The sequence below is a fragment of the Bos indicus x Bos taurus genome, chromosome 5 (assembly GCF_003369695.1).
Source record: "Bos indicus x Bos taurus breed Angus x Brahman F1 hybrid chromosome 5, Bos_hybrid_MaternalHap_v2.0, whole genome shotgun sequence".
Lineage (NCBI taxonomy): Eukaryota > Metazoa > Chordata > Mammalia > Artiodactyla > Bovidae > Bos > Bos indicus x Bos taurus.
This window is the reverse complement of record NC_040080.1, coordinates 59330246-59356104: the sequence shown is the minus strand read 5'-3', so window position 1 is coordinate 59356104 and position 25859 is coordinate 59330246. Positions and strand designations below refer to the sequence as shown.

General features: G+C 39.8%; 1 protein-coding gene across 10 annotated transcripts in view; it reads left to right on the top strand.

Annotated features, from left to right (window-relative positions):
- CFAP54 (cilia and flagella associated protein 54) overlaps positions 1-25859 on the top strand; it is a 312031-nt gene that overhangs the window by 159408 nt on the left and 126764 nt on the right. For 8 of the 10 annotated variants that reach the window (XM_027542091.1, XM_027542096.1, XM_027542092.1 and 5 more), the window contains 7 exons: positions 6660-6812; positions 8932-9126; positions 11242-11329; positions 11621-11830; positions 15181-15247; positions 17383-17565; positions 19933-20019. In XM_027542091.1, the coding sequence (XP_027397892.1) occupies positions 6660-6812; positions 8932-9126; positions 11242-11329; positions 11621-11830; positions 15181-15247; positions 17383-17565; positions 19933-20019 (983 nt within the window). The remainder of the gene's footprint in view (positions 1-6659; positions 6813-8931; positions 9127-11241; positions 11330-11620; positions 11831-15180; positions 15248-17382; positions 17566-19932; positions 20020-25859) is intronic. The other 2 variants (XM_027542095.1, XM_027542094.1) reach the window with 1 other exon arrangement.

Below are 25859 nucleotides of genomic sequence, written 5' to 3'. Positions count from 1 at the left end.
GAGATCATTCACTGTTTGCCTTTCTCTGTCTGATCAGGGCTCATCCAAGTTGTCACAAATGATAGGGTTTCCTTCTCTTTTATGGCTCTGAATAATATTCCACTGGGTAAATACCACATTCTCTCTATCCATTCATTTGTTGATGGACCCTTAAGTTGTTCCATATCTTGGCTACTGTAACTAATGCTGCAGTGAACACAAAATTTTTGATGATTTTTAAAAATAGAAAAAAACGCAAAACGGGATGTTGACTCAGCAGAGGGAAAAACTGGTGACTGGGAGGAGAGAGGAGAATTGCTGGAGTGATGACCTTGCAGTGTAGATAGCATGGGAACTGGGGGCTGTGTGGGTCTAGGGGTAGGGGCTTGCAGGAAATCCATTTGGATTCCTTCCGTTTATTCCCAGTGAGGTAGGAAGCAAGGTCATCAGCCCTAAAAGGTGGACAAGAGGCAATTTCCACACCTTTTTTTTTTCTTCGCCTAGTAGCCAATTAACCATTCTCCAATCACTTCTAACATTGGAATTTTCTGTGTCCCTCCCTTGTTCTCACTGCTACCATCTTAATCAAGTTCAAATCATACTATGTTGGTGTTGTAACGTTATAACCTCTCAGCCACCACCCTCGTTCTATTGCAGCCTGCTGTGCATACAACTGCTGGCTCACGCTTCCTAAAATATGAATCTCCTTCTGCTGGGGTCTTACTCAAAACGCTTTCTTGGCTGCCCATTAAAGAGGATGAAGGCCACATACGCAGTGAGGGCTTTAGGCCTCTGGAAACCCTTCTTGGTTCAAAAGAACTGGCCGTGTCATCTCACTGTGCCCTGCATTGCCACTTTTAATCCTGATTCCACCCTCTCCTGTGCAAGCTGGTTCTGTGACCCAAGGGAAGCTGAGACTTCTCTATGCCTGATTCTCATCTGTAAAAAGAGGATATAATGGGACATACCTCTTATGAGTGTTGCTGCTGCTGCTGCTAAGTCGCGCCAGTCATGTCCGACTCTGTGCGACCCATAGACGGCAGCCCACCAGGCTCCCCCATCCCTGGGATTCTCCAGGCAAGAATACTGGAGTGGGTTGCCATTTCCTTCTCCAATGCATGGAAGTGAAAAGTAAAAGTGAAGTCACTCAGTTGTGTCTGACTCTTAGTGACCCCATGGACTGTAGCCTACCAGGCTCCTCCATCCCTGGGATTCTCCAGGCAAGAGTACTGGAGTGGGGTGCCACTGCCTTCTCCAATGAGTGTTGCTAGAATTCAATAAGACTATCACAGTGTTTATTTAGAATAGTTACTGGTATAGTATAAACACTCAATCAGATTCAGCTATTTTTTTTTTTTTAAGATTTTTTCAATGTGGACCATTTTTTAAAGTCCTTATTGAATTTGTTTCGATAATCCTTCTAAGTTTTGGCTTTTTTGCATGTGGACTCTTAGTTCCCTGATCAAGGATCAAACCCCCAACCCCTGCATTGGAAGGGCAAGTCTTAACCAGTGGACCTCCAGGGATGTCCCAGCTTCAGCTCTTCTCATTCTATCTGAAACCCCTTCCCTTACTTCCTGATAGTCTTCCCTGTTCTCTAAGACACAGCTGGCATGTCTTTCCCCCCATGAACTGTTTCTTGCTCATCCTTTCCTTCCTGCACTGATCTCTCTTCTTTCTCTCCATCATTTTGGCGTGTCCCCAGACACTCTGTCAGTGTGATTTTCATTCGCCAGTGTTAAAATGCCCTCATAGCTTCAGCTAAAGGGTGGATTTCTTGAGGACAAAGGTCATGTCTCTTAAGCTGTTACAGCCCTGTTCCCTAGCAAGTTGCTGGACTCTCAGGACTTCAGATTTGACAGGGGGTATTTGACCTGTTCATTTGTTGAAGGGGTAAATTTGTTTGTCATTCAGTCTGAAGCCTGTGTGTCCTCTCTCCCACGTGCCTGCTTCATAGCATATGCAGCTGGTCTGCAGCTGAATTCATGGGTCTGGCACTTCCTCTCCAGAGACCTCACGGCAGCTCTGCCAACATCTGCCCTTCTGGCCACTTTTCAGGATGGCTTTTCAGTTCCCTACATGTTTATGGCCTCATCTTCTTTTCCTCTGCCTTCTCCAGTGTTAGAAAGCTGTCTTTTCCTCTCTTAAGAGAGCAGTTGCCCATCTCCAAGCTTTGTTTCCTCCTTTCGTCTCTTTCCCAAGGCACCTTGGCTTTGAAGAGGCTGCTGAAAAGGAGCAGATTATTTCATCTTTTATGATCAGCAAAGGAAAAAGTAGGAGGCTTCATAAGGAAAATTGGCAAGATCTAAAGTTATTTGCATTTCATACGAATCAAAAGTTTTCTAAGTTTTTTTTTTCTTTTTTAAAAAAAGAACTGTCAAATAAACCAAGAAAAAAAAATTGATCTGAACATTGAAACACCTGCTGCAGACCTGGGGGCTTTGAATTTAGCAGCTTTAGTTTGGGCCCAAGTGTTGGGGGCCAGAGTGAGGTACTCCGCCCGTGACAAAGGTCATGAGGAAGGAGGCTCGACATACGCAAAGGCGGGATCGAGCCTCAGGAGTCCCCCTGGAACTCCTCGAGCATCTACCCCCATAACCAGAGCCTGCCTACTTTACTACTTTGTGCTCACCTACACCTCTGACTTTACGGGGGGCTGTCCCCCACCACCTCTTTTGGAGAAGGAGTTAACTTAGAGCTCCAGTTTATAATAATTCCTGGGCATGATAAGAGTGTTTTAACCTACAAACTCCTCTGAAGGTTCTCTAGCCTGCCTGACAGGCTCGTCCGGCCACATGTGATTGCTCACAGCCTCCCAACCGTGAGAGGCACAAGATGCTTTAAACCCTCTAAAAACGGGTTCTTTAGAGAAGTTAGAAAACTATTAGTATAAGTATAACGGGCTGATTAGAAATTGTATTGGTGAAGGGTTTTTCATTTGTTGAGCCAATGTTTGTTGCTAAGTCTCCATATCCCCTGCCCTTACACACATTAATGAATATATAGAATTAACCTTTGATATTAATCACGTTAGACCTTAGGCTAAGTAAATTCTTTCCTTAACTAAAACCCACTACACCCTCACCCTGTAGGAATGTAACCTTATTTGGGTGGCGTCTGTTTTGAGACTAATCAGCCCTGGAGAAATAAGTGTCCTGACTGACTGACCGCTGTCACAAGGAGAGGGTCATAAATTGTCAGCAGGCCCCCCTGGCCAGAAGATGATGTAACACCCCTAAGACCTCTGTATACATTTGTGTGAAGCACCTGACTTTAATAAAAGTCAGGACTGCTGTCCCCACGTGACTTTTGTATAACATCTCAGTGTATAAAAACAGACTCTGGAAAATAAAGAATTGGGATCAGTTTCTCGAAATACTGGTCTCCCCATGTCGCTCTCTCTCACTCTGGTTGAGTCTCCATCTGGAGCGCGGAACCCACCATGCTTACTAATTATGCCTGGGCTTCTAAGATCCGACCGGGGAGGCCTCAGTGTCTCCTCTCCTTCGGGAGAACGGAAGGACGCCTGCGGCCTACGTAAGTGGTGCAAACTTCTTGTCTTGAAGTTTTATTGGTCTCCCGCGTAAACCAAGCTACTCAGCCTCTTTTCTCCACTGAATTTTCCTACTGAGCTATCCTCATCCTATTACTCTTTATATCTTTGATAAAATATTTAAATAAATAAATAGGTCACCGACGCCGTCCCCGCTTCGAATACCCTGGATCAGCCGGGGCAGGTCCCCGGCAGGTGGCGCCCGATACAGGGACGATTCGAAGGTAGGTCCCCAACCCTTTCCCCAGTGTTGAATTTTAGGGACGGATAGGACCCCACTCAGGGTGCCGCGGACCCCCCTGTAGGATAGACAGGGCGAGTAGGAGTGGGAAGTGTTGAAAGTGTTAAAGAGTTAGAGTTAGAGAGAAAAAATGGTTTCTGAAGTTAAAAGGCCAAAGAAAAGCCTGATCTTTTGATAGCTTAAAGCAAAATCTTTTACTATACTTAATTTTCTGACATGGATAACACTGAAACTAAGAATGGCAACTCTTTATACAAGTAATCTTGAAACTGTTAAAGCTACTGTTAATTTAGATACTTGGGTGAAGGTGAAAAAAACAACTGAACACTTATCCTATAAATATGATTAAAAATGTTCTGGACCCTCATCATGAGGCTGTGGGATGACCTATGGGAGAGGCTATAGCGGTGGATGGTAGTGGGTCTCCACCTTCTGCGCAGATCATATTTTCTGCCATTGACAAGAAAAAGGAGGGACACTGTGCTCTACCTCCCGAGGAGTGAGAGGGCTTACAGGACGCTGCGGCCGGGCGCCCTGGCGAGCCCCCTCTCCCTCTGCACAAACCTTTAAAAATTTGTCCAACAATTTCTGATTTAAGGCGACTACCCCACCTCCGCTTGCACCTCTCAGGGCCTAGGAATTCCCCAGTTTACATCCAAAGCCTCCCAGAGCATTGCCTAAGGTTGAAAAAGATTAAAAAGTTTTATTTTTAAAGAAAGGAGCTTTTAAAAAATACACAATATACAGAGCCTACTCCTTGCAGAAAAACCCCCTCAGGGGGGCTTCACCCAAGCAAAAAAAGAGAGAAAAAGAAAAAAGGAAAAAGTGAAAAAGAAAAAAGGAAAGAAAATAGAGAAAGATCTAAAGATAGAAAAAGAACTAAAGAGTGAAAAGGAGAGAGGAACGGAGGAGGAAGAAATCAGGGAATGCAGCAAGATAGGAAAAGGAAAAAAGGAAGTTAGAAAAAGAGATACAGAGAGAAAGAGAGGGAGGAGGAAAGAAAAAGTTAGAGAGAAAGACGGTAAAGGAAAGAAATGAAAGAAAGAGAAGACAGTGAGAAGGAAGAAGGGAGAATGAAAGAGGGAAACAAGAAGGAAATGATAGAAAGTAAAAGAGAAGAGAAGAGGAAGGAAAAAAGAGAGTGAGGGAAAGAAAACTTGAGAAAGATTTAAAGAGAAGAAGGAAGAAAAAATCAGCAGAGGAGAGAGGAGAGGACTTACAGGACACTGTGGCCAGACGCCCTGGCGAGCTACCTCCCCCTCTGCACAAACTTTTAAAAAAAACTTATCCACCACTTTCTGATTTGGGGCGATAGCCGCCGCCTCCGTTTGCGCCTTCCAGGGCCCAAGAGTTCCCCACTTTGCCCCCAAAGCCTCTCAAAGTGTTGCCTAAGCCTGAAAAAGATAAAAAGTTTTTTAAACAGTGGAGCTTTTAAAACAGACTGCATGCACAATATGCAGAGCCTGCTCCTTGGAGAAAACCCCCTCAGGGGGGTCTCACCCAGGCTAAGAGAAAAGCCCAATGGTAAGGGGATTTAGCAACAATATTAACCCTTGACGAGGTTACTCCAATTCCAACGGGAGTGGCTGGCCCCCTACCTGAGGGCATTGTAGGACTTGTGCTAGGGCGTAGCTCGCTTTCTTAAAATAAATAAATAAATAAATAAATGAAAGAAGAAAGAAAAAAAAAGAAAAAGAAAATTTCGGTGGTGCATGGTGTAGTAGATTCTGATTATATTGAGAAATTAAAGTTTTGTTCTCACCGCCTACTAAAACTGTGCAAATTAATAAAGGTCAAAGAATAACACAGTTTTTGCTTTTACCTTACTATTAGACAAGAAAAACCTTGACTTCTCAAGCTAAGAGCCACAGAGCATTTAGATTTAGTGATCTAGCTTTTTGGGTGCAGGGAATTACAGCTCCAAGGCCTTTAAAAGATCTTTTAATTCAAGAAAATAAAATGTCAGGGCTATTAGACACAGGAACAGACATCTCTTAACATTGCTGGGAAAGACTGGCCTAGTTCCTGGCCCACGTATAATACTAAAAATGAGTTGGTGGGATTAGAGAAAGTGATATGCGGGGTGAGAATGCTGTAAAAAAAAAAAAAAAAAAAGGTGAGGGAGAGTTTAAAACCTTGAAGAGTAGTGAGTTTCCTGTTGTTGGACGTATTCAAGCAAAGATTAGATGGTTACTTGTCATCTAAAAAGCTATAGACCAGATTTGGTTTACAAAACTAACTGGAGAAGCTTATAAACATGTTGTGCAACACCTCTTTACTTGCTTCTCATATTTAGGTGTGCCAAAAGTTTTAAAAACTGATAATGCCCCTTTGAAGCTGTGGAGAGATTGTTTACTAACTTTAAATGATTTCCAAAAATTATTAGGGGACATTAATTGGATACGCCCTCATTTAAAACTGACTACTGCAGATTTAAAGCCTTTATTTGATTGCTTAAAAATTGATCCTAATTCCAGTTCTAAGAGAAAGTTGACTAATGAGACAGAGTTAGCTCTTGTTGAAGTGTATGAGACTTTAAATGGTCAGTTAATTAGGATTAATATTACCAAAAGATGAGATTAAATTATTCTTGCCATAAAACATACACCTACAGGATGCTTGTGACAAAAAGGCCCATTGGTTCCATCTACCAGTGACCCCAAGAAAAGTAGTTTTATCTTATCCCAGCTTGGTGGCACAATTAATTATAAAAGGAGGAAAAAAGGAAGTGTGGAACTTTTTAGAAAATAAGTAGCAAATATAATAATTTCACTCAATAAGGATCAACTGCAAGTCTTTTACACCCAAGAAATTCTCTGAATTAGAAAGGCTCCTTGGCTTGCTGCAACATTTCATTCCTAACGTCACTCTTCCCTTTCCTTTTAGAATACAGCAGAGCCAAAGAGCTCCTCTGTGTGCCTGTGGACGTGACAGACACTCTGAGATGTTTTAGAGAGACCTTGGAAAAATCCAAATATCACAACAGATCAATCCGGCACAGCAGAAAGTTGCTTTCGTTATTTCTCGCACAGACACAAGGTGAAATACAGTCATTCCCGTTGTTCCTGTGCACCTGTGGGGAACGGGTTCTGGGACCCCCTGTGGATACCAAAATCTTGGATGCACATGTCCCTTACAGTCAGCTCCCCCCTCCCTAGTATCCATGGCTCTGCATCTCCAGAAGCAGAGGGCTGACTGCACTTGCTCTGTGTTCCTGTCTCTTTATTTTCACAGGGTATCATCCTGTGGGTCTACCATGTTCTGTACTAGGTTCCTCCTTCCCCCACTTCCATGCCCGCTTTCAGCTGCCTTTCACTCTTTCTTCTTGTCCAGTGGATCACACCTCTGTTTCCCACTCTTGATTCCAACCAAAGCACTGCCTCCCTCATGTTTTTATGCCTTCTGAATATACTCCCTTGAGTGGAGTAAATACAAAAGCAGTGTTAATGTTTGATTCTATACCTCTGTGTCCTTACTCTTTGCTTTGCAAGTACGGTGCTATAGTCTTGTTTTATTTTCATAAGTAGATGAATTGATTCATACAGAATTAACTACACAGTCTTTTACCAAAGCACTACTTATCAATGTCAAAGAAATAGATGCATTTTAATATACACACCAGTAAAATTCCTTATTAATACCATAGATTTTCATCTTAGCTTAAAAAAAAGATATTCATTATGTTTGGTTACTTTACACTTGTTTTCTCCCTTCTCAAAATCTATTGATTTGTAAACTCAGTCAAAGCAGGGCTTCAAGTGGTTAACCTCAGGGAGAAAAAGGATACTCAAATGTAGGTTAAGAAATCCCAAATTACCTACATTTAGGTAATCTAAAATCCTAATTTATGTTTATAATCCTTACTTTTCAAATTTATCAGAATAATGAAAATAAATTTATATTAATAAACTTAAAATAATTATTATATTTTAAAGTTATTAATAATAGATTTAAATTTAGCATCTAAGATGCTAATATTCTCTGAACTGATTTTTTAGAAATTAAACCAATTTTTTTTACAACTACTGACAAAAGTTTACTTATGTATATAATATATGTATCTATGTATGTATATATGTATATATATATAATGTATGTGTGTATGCATGTATGAATGCATATATGTGTCATTGTTGCTCCCCTTCTCCCCCGAGAAAGCACTTGTTATGATATGTGCCCACAGTTTTTGGTTGTATTGTCCACAGACACACTTAGCCCTCCATATCATGTTTTGGAGCTTCCCTGTGGCTCAGATGGTAAAGAATCTGCCTGTAATGCGGGAGACCTCGGTTCAATTCTTGGGTTTGGAAGATCCCCTGGAGGAGGGCATGGCAACCCACTCCAGTATTCTCACGTGGAGAATATCCATGGACAGAGAAGCCTGGAGGGCTTATAGTCCATGGGGTCTCAAAAAGTGGGACACAGCTGAATGACTAAGCACAGCATATCATGTTTAAACTTCCTTTGGTTATGGTGTGCATTAACAGTGGTTAAGGGCATGAATTGAAAAAAAGCAGATGCAATTCCTAAGGATGGTTTATACCACTTCATTCTGAATTTCACCTAGTATTAATACCCTCAGAAGTTTATCTCCCGTCCTTGGCTGTAGACCTAAATCCATTTTAGCTTCTCTCTCTCTGAGGTTTTAAACTCCTTCCCCAAGAATATTTTTCCCTTTCTTTTCCCTGTGTGTTCTCTGACCTTACACAGACACAGATTCTTTCCTATTTCTTTCCCCTTAGGTCAGAACTACCTGTACATTGCGCCTATCCCAGAGGTCTCTGCCCCAGAGGCACACTAACATCTTAATGTTGGAAACTCTTTTTAAAAAAGTAAACTCAAACTGTGCAACTTCTCCCCCTGATCCCCAGGAGGAGCAAAGCATTATTTCAGCATTCACTTTCCAGCAAACTGCCCTCTGTACTACTCCTTCTGAGGTAACATGAGTGTAGAGCACATCGACACACACCCGGGCTCTTCAGAAATGGTTCCAGACACAAAGTTTAAAGAAACAGAGTCCTTCTAACTGTAAATGAGGCTCAACTCTATGTAAAACCCTTCCTTCTCCCTTTCTATTTCTCCTACTTTTCCCCTCCTCTTAAACTTCCCTTCTTTCTCCATTTTTAAGCTTCTTTTAAAAATTTTCCCATGAATTTAGGAGACAAAGGAGGAGTGAACAATTTAAAATTTGCTACTGGGAAGGTGGAGTTTTCCATGGGGACAGAAGAGATGCACATGCCAACACCCCCCGACCTTTCTCAGGAGCACTTCCGAGTTTTCAGCTCAGTGGAGAAGAGCAAGCTTCCCTCCTCACAACTTGGACTCGTAATTTCTTCTTATTATGAAACTATTAGTAAGGTTTATTCATTACATGTTCATTTTCAATATAATCTGCCACATTAATGTTGAGATTGCATTTGGTCTTGAAATGATACCTTTTTTAATATATTTTTTATTGACATATAGTTGATTAACAATATTGTGTTAGTTTCATCTGTACAGCAAAGTGATTTGGTTATTTGTACGTGTATATATTTTTTAGATTATTTTACATTATAGGTTATTACAAGATATTGAATATAGTTACCTGTGCTGTACAGTAACTGAAATATCATCTGTAGAAGTGGGATGAAAGAGCTTGAACATAGACTCTATTCATCACACCCTTGTAGGCAGTAACAGAGCAGTAAGGAGACGGGCCGCTGCCACCCGCCTCCTGTGATCGTCTCTCCAGCCTAGCTGTTACCATTGCGAGATTCTAGGCGCCCTCCCGCTCATCCCACTTTAACTGAATCTGTGAACCGTTTGTTGAGATGTGGCCACTGTTATGTGCTTTTGCTTTGCCCCAGCTGGTTCCGTTTTCCTTGTCTTTCCACTTGATTTGGCGTTTCTACAAATTCAGCAGTATAAATTCAACATGTTGTAGATCCAATGTCCCTATTTTTTACAACAGAAAATATTCCCCCTTTAGTGCCTGAAATAAAATTTGTATTAATATACTCTTCCTATACAGATTATTTAAAAAAATAAATATGAAGTCCTAAATATAAATTGAAGGATAAATTAAATGAAATCACTTTATAATAAAAGAATCTGTTTGTTAATATGTAAGAGCTTAGATGGGCTTCCCAGGTGGCTCAGTGATAAAGAACCTGCCTGCCAATGCAGGAGATGTGGGTTCAGTCCCTGGGTTGGGAAGATCCCCTGGAGAAGGACATGGCAACCCACTCCAGTATCCTTGCCTGGAGAATTACACAGAGAAGTCTGGTGGGCTAAAGTCCATAGGGTTGCAGAGTCAGATACGACTAAGTGACTAAATGACAACAGTTGCAGCGAGAGCTTAGGCGCCAGAGGTACAGAGAGTCAATCAGATGCTCATATATTGTATGTAAGATATACAGAATACATAGGAATATGGCAGCTGCAAATGCAGACTGATACAAGTGTATTATATTGGTGACTCAGGTACTATCAGCATTGTTAATTTTGGTGCCATGATTTTCTAAAATGGCAAATGTAGGGCATTCTGAACAAAAACCAAAATATTACAGGGATTGCATTTCTGGAAAACTGCGCATTTTGAAAACATGTAAAAATACCCCTTTATGTATAAAATGAAGTTAGATGTTAGACTCAGATAATTATCTACAAGTTTCTCATCTTTTTCCTCCCTGTAGGGGAAGGTTCTGTACACTGCAGGGCCCCCCAGTGCCAGGTCCTCACTGAGGAAACACTAGCAGTTGCCCCATTGTGACAAATAACAGCCCCCTCCCTTACATTTCTAAAATACCCACTAGCCAATAGAGCTACCCTCATTAGGAACCAGTGCCATGTTAGATGGGGTTTTTTGGCTACACATCTTGGAATGCATGCATTCCTCAGAAAGCAACAACAAATTCAGGTGATAGTAAAGATGTGCTTTTTTGTATTTGGGTGAAGGAAGAATCTGATATGCTGCACTCTTGTCACATCTCTGATCAAAACCAAACCATTCAAGTCTTCCCATCTGCTGTAGAATAGTGTTCACATTTTTCCAGTTGGCATTCAGATGCCTCAGTAATCTTACCACTACGGCTTCTTCAACTTCCCCCAAAACCATATTCTGGCCACATATGACATTTCTATATTTTATACCCAGTTCGATCTCCCTTGTATGCTTTTTCTAGATTTTTCCTCCTTCACCATCTTGACCTGCCTCACTCTTACGCTATCTACTTTATTCATGTTTCCTACCTGTTAGATCCAATCTTGTTTCCTCCCTCTTAGATCCACTTTCCTACTCCCTAACATTCAAACAGAACATCATTTGTTCTCTATAGCTATATTGTGTGACATTTAGAGGGTCTATTAACTTGAAGTTTGCTTATCTACACAGTCAAGGTATAAAGCAATTTAAAATATTCTTGCACATATAAAGGAAATATTTTACAGGGACTGACATTTTTCTTTCACCTGATTAAAAATACAGATGTTCTTCAAACCAGCAATCAAAGAAGTCTTCATGTGCAGGCGTTGCATGAACTTGGAAATCTTCTCATCTTCGCACAGAAGAAAAGGTAGCTTATAGGAGTCAGTAAAACAGGGAGAACTCTGTTCACCTGAAAAATGTTTAACTATTGTGAAAAAAAGCACCATCTTTTATAAATTTTAGTTCTTGGATAATATTCCATTGCTGTGTTTTAGTCATCAAATGCTACCGGAGAGAAACGGTTATGAGCAATAAATGGCACAGATCCATTCTCTAACATTTTGATGAAAATGTTTATTCAATGCATTTTCTTTCCTTTTTGAAAGATAGATTTAACAACACAGATCTCATGCTGCCTGATGCCCCGTTTCTGTTTCAGGGCTGCTTTTAAGTGTTGGAGTCAAGCTCTGGATGAAATTTTCAGAAAAGAAGATGTGCTCCATACATGGAAGGAGATTGGCAGCTCACTCACCAGTGCCACTGATGGCTGGTCACCTCCAGGTTCCAAAGACTACAGTGAGGAGCTCCTGTCCAAAGGCGGCATCTGGGGGTGTTTGCAGGGAGCGGTGATATCAGCAAAGATAGCACAGTGAGTATGACGCTGGAGCCGTTTGCGTAGGACCTGGGGCCTTCCTTCATGGGCTACCCACCCGGGCCATGTAGGGTGCCTCACACACACTGGGTTCTTGGGCAGCTCCATTCATATCCTATAGGCTTATTATACACTTTACTTGTTTGTGCTGTTGCTTGTTTATGGCTGTCTCCTTTCCTGTAACCAGGGCTACCTCTGGAATGTGAGCACTGCGTGGGCTCAGGTCTTTGCTTTGTTCACCAGTGTATTCCAAGTGCCCAGCATGGAGATGGCATTCAGTAACTGTTGAATGAATGACTGAGTGGATAACAGTTGGTAGGTGAGCAAGAATAACAGCGTGGAGGCAGGCCAACTACTCTTAATTTAAGAGCCTCCTAATAACTCTGGGCGCCCCCTGGCAAGTTACTCATCCTCTCTGAGCCTAACTATTCTCATCTGTAAACCATGGTGACAGAAATCACATGACATACCATATTCATTTGCTACTACAGACTAGTGACAGAATATCAATCTGTGAGAAATTTACCATCTCACAATCTTGGGGTCTTGACATCTGAGATTAAGGTGTTCCCAGGGTGCTTTCTTCTGAGGCCTCTCTCCCTGCTTGTAGGTAACTCTCTTCTCAGTCTCTTCTCATATGTTCTTCCTTTTTGTGTGTGTCTGTGTCCTAATCTCCTCTTGTAAGGACACCTCTCATATTAGATGATGGCCTACCCTAATGACTTCCTTTTAACCTGATCGCCTCTTTAAAGATCCCATTTCTTAGTCACATTCTGAGGTTACTAGGGGTTAGGATTTCAACTTAGGAATTTTGGGTATGCAGGGGTGCTTATGTGTCAGTGGCTCAGTCGTGTCCAACTCATTGAGATGCCATGGACTGTAGCCCGCCAGACTTCTCTTCCTGTGGGATTTTCCAGGTAAGAATACTGGCTGCTGCTGCTAAGTTGCTTCAGTCGTGTCCAACTCTGTGCGACCCCATAGACTACTGGAGTGGGTTGCTATTTCCTTCTCCAGGGGATCTTCCTGATCCAGGGATTGAACACGGGTCTCCTGTGTTGGCAGGCAGATTCTTTACCAGTGAGCCACCAGGGAAGACCCAGTGGGGCATATAATTAAGCCCATATCACAGACTGTATTAGTTTCCTCTTGATGGTGTAACAAATTCCACAAAATTCAGTGGCCTGAAACAATACTGATTTATTGTTTTATGGTTATGGAGGGCGGAGGTCCTAAAATCCTAGTGTTGGCAGGGCTGAGCCACCTCCAGAGGTTCTGGGGGTGAATCTGTTGTTGCCTGTCTCAGCTTCCCAAGGCCTCCTGCATTCTTCATCTTCTGTCTTCAGGACCCACAGACTCTCATCTTCCTTTCTGTCAGTATGCTTCTATCCTCACATCTTCTCTGACTCTGACCCTCCTGTCTTTCTCTTAAAGGACCATTGTGATTAGATTGAACCCATGTGGATAATTTGGTAGAACTTTCCCTCCCATCTCAGGGCCCTTAATTTAATCACATCTGCAGGTTTTTTGTTTTTTGTTTTTTTTTCACTGCATCATATAACTGGAAGGATCTTAGTTTCTCGACCAGATCATAGATTGAACCTGGGCTCTCAGCAATGAAAGCGTTGAGTCCTAACTGTGGGACCACCAGGGAATTCCCTTTTTTTTTTGGTTTTTGCCACATGAGCAACATATGCATAGATTTAGGGAATTAGGATGTTGGAATCATTGGGCAGCCATTTTTCAGCCTCCCACACATGGCGTATGTGGAAGTCTTATCACAATGTCTTATGTCTACTTAGGACTCACAAATATCTTAAATATTTGATTAAGGTGAAAAACATAAAATGTATGAAGAGAGTAGAGGTACAGGTTTCCCTTACCTCTGTAGTTACATTATAGGGCATGGTTAGGCAAAATATGTGCACAATATTTTGAGCTGTAGAGAAAATTTTTAAAAATAGTAACTTGTCTTAGTTCACGATCACATTGTTTTCAGAAAATTAGCATTTGGGCAAGGGAAGTATGGAATTACCATTTTAAAAGTATAAAACGTTCAAAGATTTAAAAAAACAACTCTGATTTTTCTTTTGCTCTTCTGAGAAGGAACTCTTCCTTTCACACACACACACACACGCACACACACAGAGTCCCCATACAAGTCTGAGTTTATAATTTAGTAGCACTTGTCAGCAGAGAACAGAAAAGCTGAGAAAGGTTCCCAGCTTGAAAAGAACAGCTTACAGCTTTCCTGCCAGAGGACACCTTAGGGTCTCTGGGCCTCTGAAGTTGTTCGTGATTTTCAGTCAACAGAAAGTCATTTCCTGGGTTACCCAGCTGGAAGTCTGACTTCCACAGGCTCTAAGGTACTCCAGGGGTTTTGGCTATTCTTGGAGACTCCCTGAGGAGAAGAAACTTTTCTCTCCCACTGCTCAGCAGGCAAAGCACCTCACAAAGAAGCTGAACTCAGACTGGTGTTATTAATACAGTGAAGTCCACTGGTGTTAAAATAAGACTTGGGAGAAGGTAATGTGGTTTATAGTCACAAATGTGAGTTTGTGAGTCATAAATGTAAAGAAAACTCAGACTCTACTAAGGGACATAAAATGAGACAGTAATAAACACAGAGTTACCTCAATCTTTGGTGGAAAGATTTAATATCATAAATGGATCCATAATGTACTGCTGGTGAGGAAATACAGTGTTTTAGTCTATGAGAAGAAATTAATTAATTGTGCTCCTTAAAAAATTTTAAAACTGTGCACCTCCATTTCCCCAAAATTCCACTTCTAGGGATTTATCCAGTGGAAGTAATAGGACAAGTGCTCAAAAATGTAGGTATGACAATGTTTGTTTCAACAATGGAAAAAATCCAAATGGAGATGAATATTTTAATACTCTGGTACATGTGTCTGATAAAAATATTAAAGTTCTGTAAAATAATTATATAACTGATTATGTTCAATAATAGAAAATTTGTTTATAAAAATGTGTATTGCCTAATTTCAGTCTTAATGTGAATGTGCATCTGTATAATTATATGTAGAAGGAAATCTAGAAGGAAAGTGACTGAAATGTTACTGGTAATTATGTTTGCTGCTGCTGCTGCAATCATGTTTAGGTGGTAGCCTTATTGGTGAATTCCTCATTTTATTTTTTTCTGTCTTTGAATGTTTTAAATCTTACATGAGAATGTAGCACTTTTAGAATTAAAAATTAAATTTTTAATTTTTAATTTTATTAAAGGCTACTTAAATTTTGAGTTAAAATCTATGAGTATTAGAGTTGTATTTATGTAAAAATATTCTTGGAACATTGTCTCTGAATCAGTTTCTTTTTCTTATACTTAGATTTATTCAGACATTGGATGTTGAAAAGAGAACCAATTGTTGCCTTTTATCAGCATTACTCTTTCAGGTAACACTTCATATATATCGTTCTGTAGTAGCACAGCCATTTAATTAGTAAAAATTTTAAAAAATGCAGTGATTTATTACATTCATAAAACTGACATTAGGAAAATACCATAAACCTTGATTAAGTATCCCACACCCATCTTTCCTTTGATGACTGAGCCCCTGTGGCATTTCCACCTTTAGTATTCAGCAGGTCAGTTTTCTCTTGTTCACTGTAGATGGAGAAGTTTTATAGATGAGGAAACTGAGTCTCCTGTCCTTCTTTCATGGAGCAGTGAAGCCAGTCTGATTGAGTCTAAAGGGTTGCCCTGCCTTATCTTGAAATAAACTTTTGCTTAATTGCATGATGTAAAATACGCCATATAATGCAAGCCAAAAATATGTTGAAGACTACAGAAGTAGAGTGTCTGCAGTTCTTAGTTTGATTTTACTGAAGAAGAAAGGAGCTTTTATCCAAAATATAAGACATTCTGAGATTCAGGAATGTAGCCAGGGGTTTCTGCAATCTCCTGGAGGTCCTATTTATTTTGAAGGATGGAACACCCTTGTTCTGAGAGTCTGATAGCTTATGAAATCTGGGTGTATAAGATCTTTGAGACAGGTTTCTTGGAGTATATAGCCAGATCTTTTAGTTTTCTTATGTTCCATACACCTCTTGCCAATGTTTCAAAGGGAAGAGGTGGAAGAGGCAAGGATACAGAAGGAATGATAATCCGAATCAGATTTCTTCTGTTGCATCCTTTACTTTCTCCTGATATTCCTCATTTTTGAAGATAATGCTGTTTATGTTTTAGAAAATAAGTAATTTTTTGCTTAAATGTAGACAGCATTTCTTAGTAATTCGACAACTAAAATAAAAATTAGCTCTGGGATTTATTTTAAAAGTCTGTTCATTCTTTTCATGATTTTAAACTAAAAATTAAACAATTGCATAATATTTTAGACTAGGTATAAGTTTAATGAGCAGTCTGATTAAAGTTATTCCTGATACATACATTAAAATAATTTGATGATGCATTTGTCATCAAGAAATGTCATTGTTTAAGAAAACATAAGAAGCACTCCTAAATGTACAATTTGATTTTGTGTATTCATCTTGTTTCCGAATGTCTGGCACAATATTGGTCATATAAATTGTATTTAGAAATAGTGGTCAAATTAAACTGATTACCTTTTCACTTAATTCAGTTAAAAATTTAGAATTACCTGTGCTTGATTTAGACTTCTGAAGTATGTTTTTCTTTCCTCTACTTGTGGGTTGGTAGAGGGGAGAAAACAGATTTTTGAGTCAAATAGTCAAAATTTTTGAATCTTCTTTTTGCCAGCATTAACTGGGTGACCTCAAAGAAGTTAATTGTTTCAGCCTCAATTATATCACTTGTGAGATAATAAGTCTTCCTTCTAGGGGTGGGTTAAGTGAGGATTAAATGAGATAATATTTATGAGGAATAAACTAAGAGTGCCCAACACAAAGTCAACTCTCAACAAATGATAAAATAATGATAATTTATTCTTAAAATAATAAATATCCAACTACCATGGGGTTTAAAAGGCCCATTGTCAGTGATAAAGCATTTGGAACCTGTAGTGATGAGAATATAAATAAGTACCTTTCATTGACGCTTTCAAACTGTGGTGTTAGAGAAGACTTTTGAGAGTCCCTTGGATAGCAAGGAGATCCAACCAGTCAATCCTAAAGGAAGTCAACCCTGAATATTCATTGGAAAGACTTATGCTGATGCTGAAGCTCCAGTATTCTGGCCACCTGTTGTGGAGAACTGACTCATTGGAAAAGACCCTGATGCTGGGAAAGATTGAGGGCAAGAGGAGAAGAGGGTGACAGGATGAGACAGTTGGATGGCACCACTGACAATGGACATGATTTTGACCAAACTCCAGGAGATAATGAAGGACGGGGAAGCCTGGTGTGCTGTAGTTCATGGGGTCACGAAGTGTCAGACACTGCTTAGCAACTGATCAACAACAAACAGCCCTTTATTATAGGGTACAATGTGCTAGGCAACACAAAACACTTTGGGAAGGAATACACTTATTCCTTATATCCTTTAAATACTTATCTTTCTTGTTGTTACAAATGCAAGTTCCAGCTGTTCATTTCACCTTTTTCGTCCTCAGGGTTTGCTTAGAACCACACTGCCGCATCCTAAAGCTGAACGTTGCTACGCTCAGTATGAAATCACTCAGCTTCTCCCGGGCATCGAGCTCTTCTCAGACAGATATCGGGCTGACATCTGCTCCGTCATTGCGAGTTTATATTACGTCATCCGCGAGCTGCACTTTGCTAAGCAAAATCTAGTAGTAAGTGATTTGTAAAATCAACAAATTATAATTCATGGTGATATCTTACCCCACTTATATTGTACTTTTTACTTGGCAGGGTTAAATTTTACTATTGTTCTTGTGATCAATTCTTGTTAAACTTTTAAACTCTATTTTCAGGATTCTGATCTGTACTTCAAAATAAAATAATTAATGTTCTTTTTTTAACATCACTATTTGCATGCCATTTTGGATACAATAGCCAGGTCTATTTGATTTGGTTCTCTCTTTTTTTTTAAACACTATTATTTATTGTTTTTTCCCCCTTAAGATATGGTAAAATTGACTAGAATGTTTAACTGGTCTGGAACACAGAAATCTAGTGGACTTATAACTTCACTTTATTAAGTCATGAAGGAATATCAATATCAAAACTATGGGAGTATTTCTTTATTGAGACAAACTTATCTTTGTATCTGTCTCATTTCTTCTATGTTAAGGGCACATCTAAGTGAAAAACAGATTCTAAATATGAAATTAAAGACACTTCTTAATATCCTAAGAAGTTAAAACTCTCAAATAAAAACTCATTTCCTTTGGGAAAATAAGTCACAAATCATAAATTTGAAGTTGATTTCGTTTTAGACATAAATTAGTATTTTCTGTTGGTTATTATATTTATTGTTTCCTCCTTTATCTTAGTTTTTCTTTTTTCTTCCTCTGTGCTATTTCCTCTACTATTGTATGTCTTTTCCCACTGTGTTTGCTTCTTAATATCTGTTCTTTCTCTTTTTCTGCTTCTTTCCCTTTCCTCTGTAATTTTAATACTTACTATTTTCTCATACGTTGTTTTCTGTTCTCTTGTTCTAAATTAACTCTCTGGTTTTGAAAAGATTTATTGTCCCCTGATATTAGTTGTTAAATTATAATGTCATGTGTTAATGTGAAAAGGTTGATACATGCTTGTAATACTTGGCAGATTTGGCACACAAAAAAATGTTTATTAGAAAAAAATAACAAAAATGGTGTTCCTCTCATTGTTAAGAGGATTCATTTCTGGATTTAGAAAATAGTTTTACCTATTCCCTGGGTAACCTTTAGCTGCCTAGTCCTATTCATATATAATACATATCACTGCACTGGAAAATAAATGAGACTTTTTTCTCTGAAGCTTAAGAAATTGAGAACATTTTTCTGAATAATTGAGCAGTTGGAAGCAATAAAATGGTGTGTTTTTATTTCTCACTAAAGAAAAGATACAATCTCAAAGGTAATAGCCGACTTATTGTTTTGCACTGCGTTAATTGTAGAAAAAGGTATTGTTATGTTTGTAGAGCATCATTATAGAAAAATGTATTGTGTTATGTTTGAAATCATTTAAGGCCAGTTCTAATCCTCTTTAAAAGCTGTTGCTATTAGCAGCTGCCAGTTGACTGACAATGAGAGATTCCTTAGCTGAACTTGCAAGATGTAAACAGTTTCCATTTTGTATTACACTACCTTCTAGAAGTACCTAAGGAGATTGCTATAATATGTAAAATTTACCAAGGGACCCCTTGCTGTGGAATAATGGGAAATAGTTTGCTAAATAATAAGGATCCAAGTCCCCATTCTTGCTCCATCTTCCTTTGATGGGGCAGGACCCAGCTGCAGGGAGTGAACTTCAGTTTTAAGTTGCAGTTAAGAGCTGTTCAAAAGTCCAGGCCAAACTATTCCTCAACACCTGCCTTTAGCTGAATCGTCGTTAGGCCAACTGAGAAGTTGATAGTCTTCAAGCTTTCACATACATCTGTGGGACATCAAGAAGACTTGAACTTTGGGGTTAATTCTAGGAAAATAAAAATACTATGTGAAGAGTAAGCTTGAGTTTTAAGCAGTAGAATATATGTTCTGCAATGGCAAGGACTTAGATTTTTTCCTCATTCAACAAAGTCTGACATTCATATGACAGGCATGTTATACTTTTTTTGCTGATAGAGATATTTCAGTTGAAGACAATAGCAGTTGACATTGAGATGAATAAATAGGAGCTATTAGGGGACATGGATGTGAGTTCCTTTATTTTAAATTCTGCATATATGTTGAATTAATTTTTTTCAAGAAGGATGATTAACTTGAGTTTTATTTTTCCATGCTTATGGAAATGTGAAACCTAGGTTTGGGTACCAAATGGCATCTACTTGGAATTATAAGTCACTGATAGCACTTTGAAATTTTGATAAAATCATGAAGCATATGCTAGGCAGGTCATTTCACTTATACTAAATAGTACAGTCTTATAATATGGAAAAAGTAAATCATGATTTTGTACAATATCTCTTGCATTAATATTTGGTTAAATTGTATTGTTAGATTATTAACTTGATAACATATATTTCAAAACAAAGAGTGTTTTTCTCTTGATAGATTCTGCCTCTCCTTGCATTGTACCAATATTTTGTTTCTGTAATTTGCCAAGACCTAGTCAAAAATCTGGAAGCAAGAATCCTCAAGGTATGTTTCAAGCTTTTAAGACATTTGATATTTTTCAACTATTGAAGATGTCATCTTAAATTACTTTGGTTCTAATACTCATAATCATAAGCTGATAGCAATACATGGTGTTGAACTGATATTAAAAAACCTTACCCAACATTATCATAAAGTGTAAGAAAGAGCTGGGTAGAAATCTTAAATCATTTTATGCTTTGTTTTGTTGTTGTTCAGTCCCTAAGTCATGTCCAACTCTTCTGCTACCCAATGGACTGTAGCCCACCGGGTTCCTCTGTTCATGGGATTTTCTGGGCAATTTTATGCTCGGGCCCACAGTAAAGTGAGGAACAGCTACGCCTGATAACAGGCTAACCCAACAACATTCAGTCCAGAAATCACCATTTCTGAATGACTGGTTTCTCATGAAGACTAATGAGTCATTTTCCAAAGTTTTTGAGTTGTTTTTGCTAAGGATCTTTTGTATATCATGGTGCACAAGAGTTTTTCATGGCATAGGTAGTTGAAGTGATAAAATTCACAAATACCAAATTACAACTAATTATGTAACCCCTAAAAGTCAGGAGGCTCTCTACCTTCAAGATTCATGTGTAGTTGGCTTGAGCCCCATGTGGAGTGCAGAATGTCAAGCATCTCCTTTTCTGTTTTTTCCCTGGTCACCCATTGTCAGAGGCTCCCACTTATGTTGAATTTGTTTTGCACCTGGATCCTCTCAATAGCCAGCAAATTTGCTCCCTGTTCTGTACCTCCTCATCTCTAATACAGAATCCAACCCTATTCCATATTTTACACACACACACACAAACACGCAACACACAAACACGCAACACAGACACACGCAACACACACACACGGAGAACACACATACACACATTGTATTTCCCTAAGGTCTTTATTTCTATATCAGGTTTTACTGAAATTTGGGAACGTAAGGCAAGTTGGTTGGTTGCTCAGTCATGTCTGACTCTCTTGTGACTACATGAACAGTAGCCATGTAGTCAGAGGAGCCACCTGGCTCCTCTGTCCATAGGATTTCCCAGGAAGAATACTGGAATTGATTGCTGTTTCCTTCTCCAAAGAATTTTCCTGACCCAGAGATCAAGCCCATGTCTCCTGCATTGGCAGGCATATTCTTTACCATGGAGTCACTAGGGAGGCACTTGCAACTTAGAATATTTGGCATCTCTAAATTTAAATATTTCATGCTGGTAAATTCTCCACAGCCCACTCTAAAAAAATATAAAAGCCTTGATTTGTAGCATTTGCAATTTCCATGGGATAAATACTCCCACTGCAGTTGACTTCAGCCTGCCAACTAGGCGTTACTGAACATGGGGTTGGGACAAGATGTGCACGCTCAGTTGGGGGTGAGTGGCACCAACACTCCCTTGGCTGAGCTGTCCTTCTCCTTTTTTGGAAAAACCCTCCTTCCTCAGATCCTCTCTCTCCAGGACCCAACCTGTGAGCCTGTGTTTTCAGACCAAATAGTCTATCACATCCTATTTCTTAATAAAGATAATACCTTCTCTAAGAGAAATTCTGGTGCTCTTAAGATAATACATTTTAACCTAGGAATAAATAATTGGTTTTCAGCCACGAATTCTGAGTTACTGAACTCTTTAAGAGTTCTCTGACTTTTGAATTTCAATAACACTGTTTAAAAAGCCGCATACAACTTTTCTCTCTCTGATTTTAAGATAGTACTCTCTTCAAAACTGAAAAATTCTCGAGGCTAGGGCATGTGTCTTATTCATCTTTTGGTTCCCTATAGTGTCTTGAGTAGTAAATTCATATATTTGATATTCAGTAATTAATTATTAAATTGAATTTAAAGTCTTCAGACATATATCATGTGCCTACTGTTCACACTCTCCTTGGTGTTCAGTGGGAACTCATCAAGAAGATACTTGGTAAATGTTTACTGCTTTATCTCTGAAGCAACATTTCTCGAGTATCTCCTAATAAAGGCACCGTTAGTAACTCTGATCGAAGAAATGTAACCCATATACCTTGCTTGTAAGGAAGTGAAAACGGGGAAGAGACAGGACGTTATATGTGTACCTCCCAGTTGATCATTTCCAGATGAGTGTGATGAACACCATTTCCAGGAGCTTGAAAGAGGGGAAAAGGGCTTTGGGTCTCTGCTGCTGCTGCTGCTGCTGCTGCTAAGTTGCTGCAGTCGTGTCCGACTCTGTGCGACCCCATAGACGGCAGCCCACCAGGCTCCCCTGTCCCTGGGATTCTCCAGGCAAGAATACTGGAGTGGGTTGCCATTTCCTTCTCCAGTGCATGAAAGTGAAAAGTGAAAGTGAAGTCGCTCAGTCATGTCCAACTCAGCGACCCCATGGACTGCAGCCTACCAGCTCCTCCATCCATGGGATTTTCTGGGCAAGAGTACTGGAGTGGGGTGCCATCAGCTTTACCAAGTACATAGATAAGATTTAGGTTTGAAAAGAGTAGAACTAACTGAGCAGGAGAGAGGAAGAAGGGAACATTGTCAGCCGACAACTGTGTGAAAGGTATAGAGGTGAGAAAGTGTTGATTTGTTTTAGGGGGCTGAGGGGGCTTGGTTAGACTGGAGTGGGGGTCTTGAGTAGGCAGTTTGGAGAAGATGACATGAGGACACCAGAGGCCCAGGATGTGGAGGAGACCGTGGGTCCAGTCTTGAACTCTAAGCTGAGACGTAATGTGGAGGGTGAGCAGTGAGAGAGATGAGGAGGTGTGGAGTCAGAGTAGGGTGACAATTTTATCCTGGTGTCACTAGGAGACAAGAAGCATTGCAGGTTGCAGTGATCATCAGTAGCATGTCAGAAGGAGATCAGAAAGGCATTGAAAGAATCTGGAACAAAGTTTTTGATTAAGTGACTATTTTTTATTGGATTGTTAGCACTCAGCAACTCTTTTTGTATGAGAGTAGCTTAAAAGTCAGTGAGAACTATGGAGAGTCTCCTGTAGTCTTGTGCTGAGAGGGGGAATTCATGACACAGTTTTGATCAGGAGAAGGACGAGATCAGATGTATCTGGTAGGAGTGTTAGGAGTAGAGTGAGATGAGAGTAGGATCTTACTGGCATAGCATGACTGGAAACTCAACTACAGCATTGCCAGAATCCATGAAAAGGGGCAATTGTTGCATCATACAGAAGAAAGAATGACAGCCCCTGTGAGTAATTTGTCTGACCTTCCCGAACTAAACTTGGGGTCAGTGAGTGGGAAAAGAGAAAAGTCACAGTCAGAAAACAATAAACAGTGATGCTTTCTGACAAATCAAACAGCAGTAAATCACACTGTTAAGTCTCTACCAGTGCTCTAATGTCTTTCAGGGAAAGCTTTAAGGCCTCTTTATGATCAACTTGTCTGGCTTCCTAAAAGATGTATTACTCTCAAAACATCCAGCATTCCTGGGAAGGGTACCAATAGTTCTGTATTTGTATGATGGAATAGTTGATTTATGGGTGGTTCTTTTTTCCACCTGGCTTATGTTCACAATGTTTCTGAAAATACATGTCTATTATTATCACCATGGCTTTTTCAAGTGGTCAGATTCATTTAATAAACTGAACGAGAGGTAGCCTGAACAGTTACAAGTGGTCCACGTATAGCAATCTCACATTCAAGACCAGAGGAGACTGACCTCACATAGATATGGGGAAATGTTTCCTCTAAGGAGCAGAGAGTTCAGTCGACTCCCTAATGCCTGCTTTGGTATTATATGACACCAGGGAGATTAGAGCCCAAAGTGTTTTAGGGAAGAGCCAAAGTGGGCAACTCAATAGGCAAGCCATTTTCTCTTCATTAAAAATATTCTCCTGACTTTGTATGTTTTATTTTTATGTTCTTCTCACATCCTGTTTCCTTCTAACTCACCTTCTTTTTCTTTCTTTAAAATTGGTACACTCTTGAGATTCCTAAGATAATATAAAGGAAAAGAGAGTAAGATGAGTATATGTGTCAAGGATAAATTGGATTTTGTTTTAGATATATGTCACCTTCATCAAAGTGTGTATTTTACCCCTTGCTCCAAGTTTACTATTTTCTGTCCTCTATGAAGTCACTTATTGCTGTTCAGTGGCTAAGTTGTGTCCGACTCTTTGCGACTCTATGGACTGCAGCACACCAATCTTTGCTATCCTTCACTATCTCCCAGAGTTTGCTCAAACTCATGTCCATTGAGTCAGTGATGCCATCCAACCGTCTCATCCTCTGCCACCTTCTCCTTTTGCCTTCAATCTTTTCCAGCATCAGGGTCTTTTCCAATGAGATGGCTTTTTGCATAGGTGGCCAAAGTATTGGAGCTCCAGCATCAGTCCTTCCAATAAATATTCAATGTTGATTTCCTTTAGGATTGACTGGTTTGATCTTGCTGTTCAAGGGACTCTCAAGAGTCTTCTCCAGCACTACAGTTTGAAAGCCTGAATTCTTCAGTGCTCAGCCTTCTTTATGGTCCAGGTCTCACATCCTTACATGACTACAAGAAGAAGCGTAGCTTTGACTAGATGGACCTTTGTTGGCAAAGCAATGTCTCTGCTTTTTAATATGCTATCTAGGTTTTGTCATAGCTTTCCTTCCAAGGAGCAAGTGTCTTTTAATTTCATGGCTGCAGTCCCCATCCATAGTGATCTTGGAGCCCAACAAAATAAGATCTGTCTCTGTTTCCACTTTCTCCCCATTTGCCATGAAGTGATGGGACCAGATGCCATGATCTTAATTTTTTTGAATGCTGAATTTTAAGTCAGCTTTTTCACTCTCCCCTTTCACCCTCATCAAGAGGCTCTTTAGTTCCTCTTCACTGCCATTAGAGTGGTATCATCTGCATATCTGAGGTTGTTGATATTTCTTCTGGCAGTCTTGATTCCAGCTTGTGATTCACTAGATGTTTTCAAAACATCAGTCAGGTACAGACCCTGCCCTGTTAAAAACTCTTCAATCACTTATTATGCATAGAATCAAATCCCAAGGGTCCACTCTGGTTGACTGGCCACCATTCACACGTAGCTGCCAACCCTATTCTCCTCTCTCTAAGCTGCTGCTGGTCCCTGAACACACCAGGACCCCAGGATTGCTTCTGTCACCACATGACCTTTGTATTCAAGGTGCCCTCAGCAGATTTTCACATCTCCCTCCATCATATCATTTCCCAAATATTCTCTTGAAAGTTTTCTTCTCAGAGAAGTCCCTCCGGATCACAGTTTGAAACATAGTATTTTGTCAGTACCTTTTATGTCTTTTCATACTGGATATATCTTCATGTATCCCTTAAATTTAGCTAATAATTTATCCAGTGGATGTAACCTTCAAGATGGCTCTGTGCAGAAGAGAAGCTCAATTTACATTTTGAACAAATGCATGTATTTGATCAGGATCTTTCCTTTTCTTCCTGTAATTTCCTTATTGAAAGTCTTGCTAGGTTATATTCAAAATAAACCATGTACAATATATAGTTACCAATTGACTAATGCTTTTAAGTACATGTCTGTAAAATCGACAGTGTCTGTTCATTGTGGATAAGAAAATGAACAGCTGATGTACTGTGGAATTCATCTCCTGGTTTGTTTGACATCCCTCAGAGTATTAGAGAAAGCAGAAGTGTTCTGTTTTGTCTTTCTTTTTCATTTATTTGGCTGCCTTGGGTCTTAGATGTGGCATGCAGAATCTTCCATTGCAGCTTGTGGGCTTCTCTCTAATTGTGTTGCACGGGCTTCAGAGCATGCCAGTTCAGTAGTTGTGGCAAATGGGCTTAGTTGCCCTGTGGCATGTGGGCTCTTAATTCCCCGACCAGGAATGGAGAGTCCCCTGTATTGGAAGGTGGCTTCTTAACCATTGGGCCACCAGCAAAGTCCCTGTT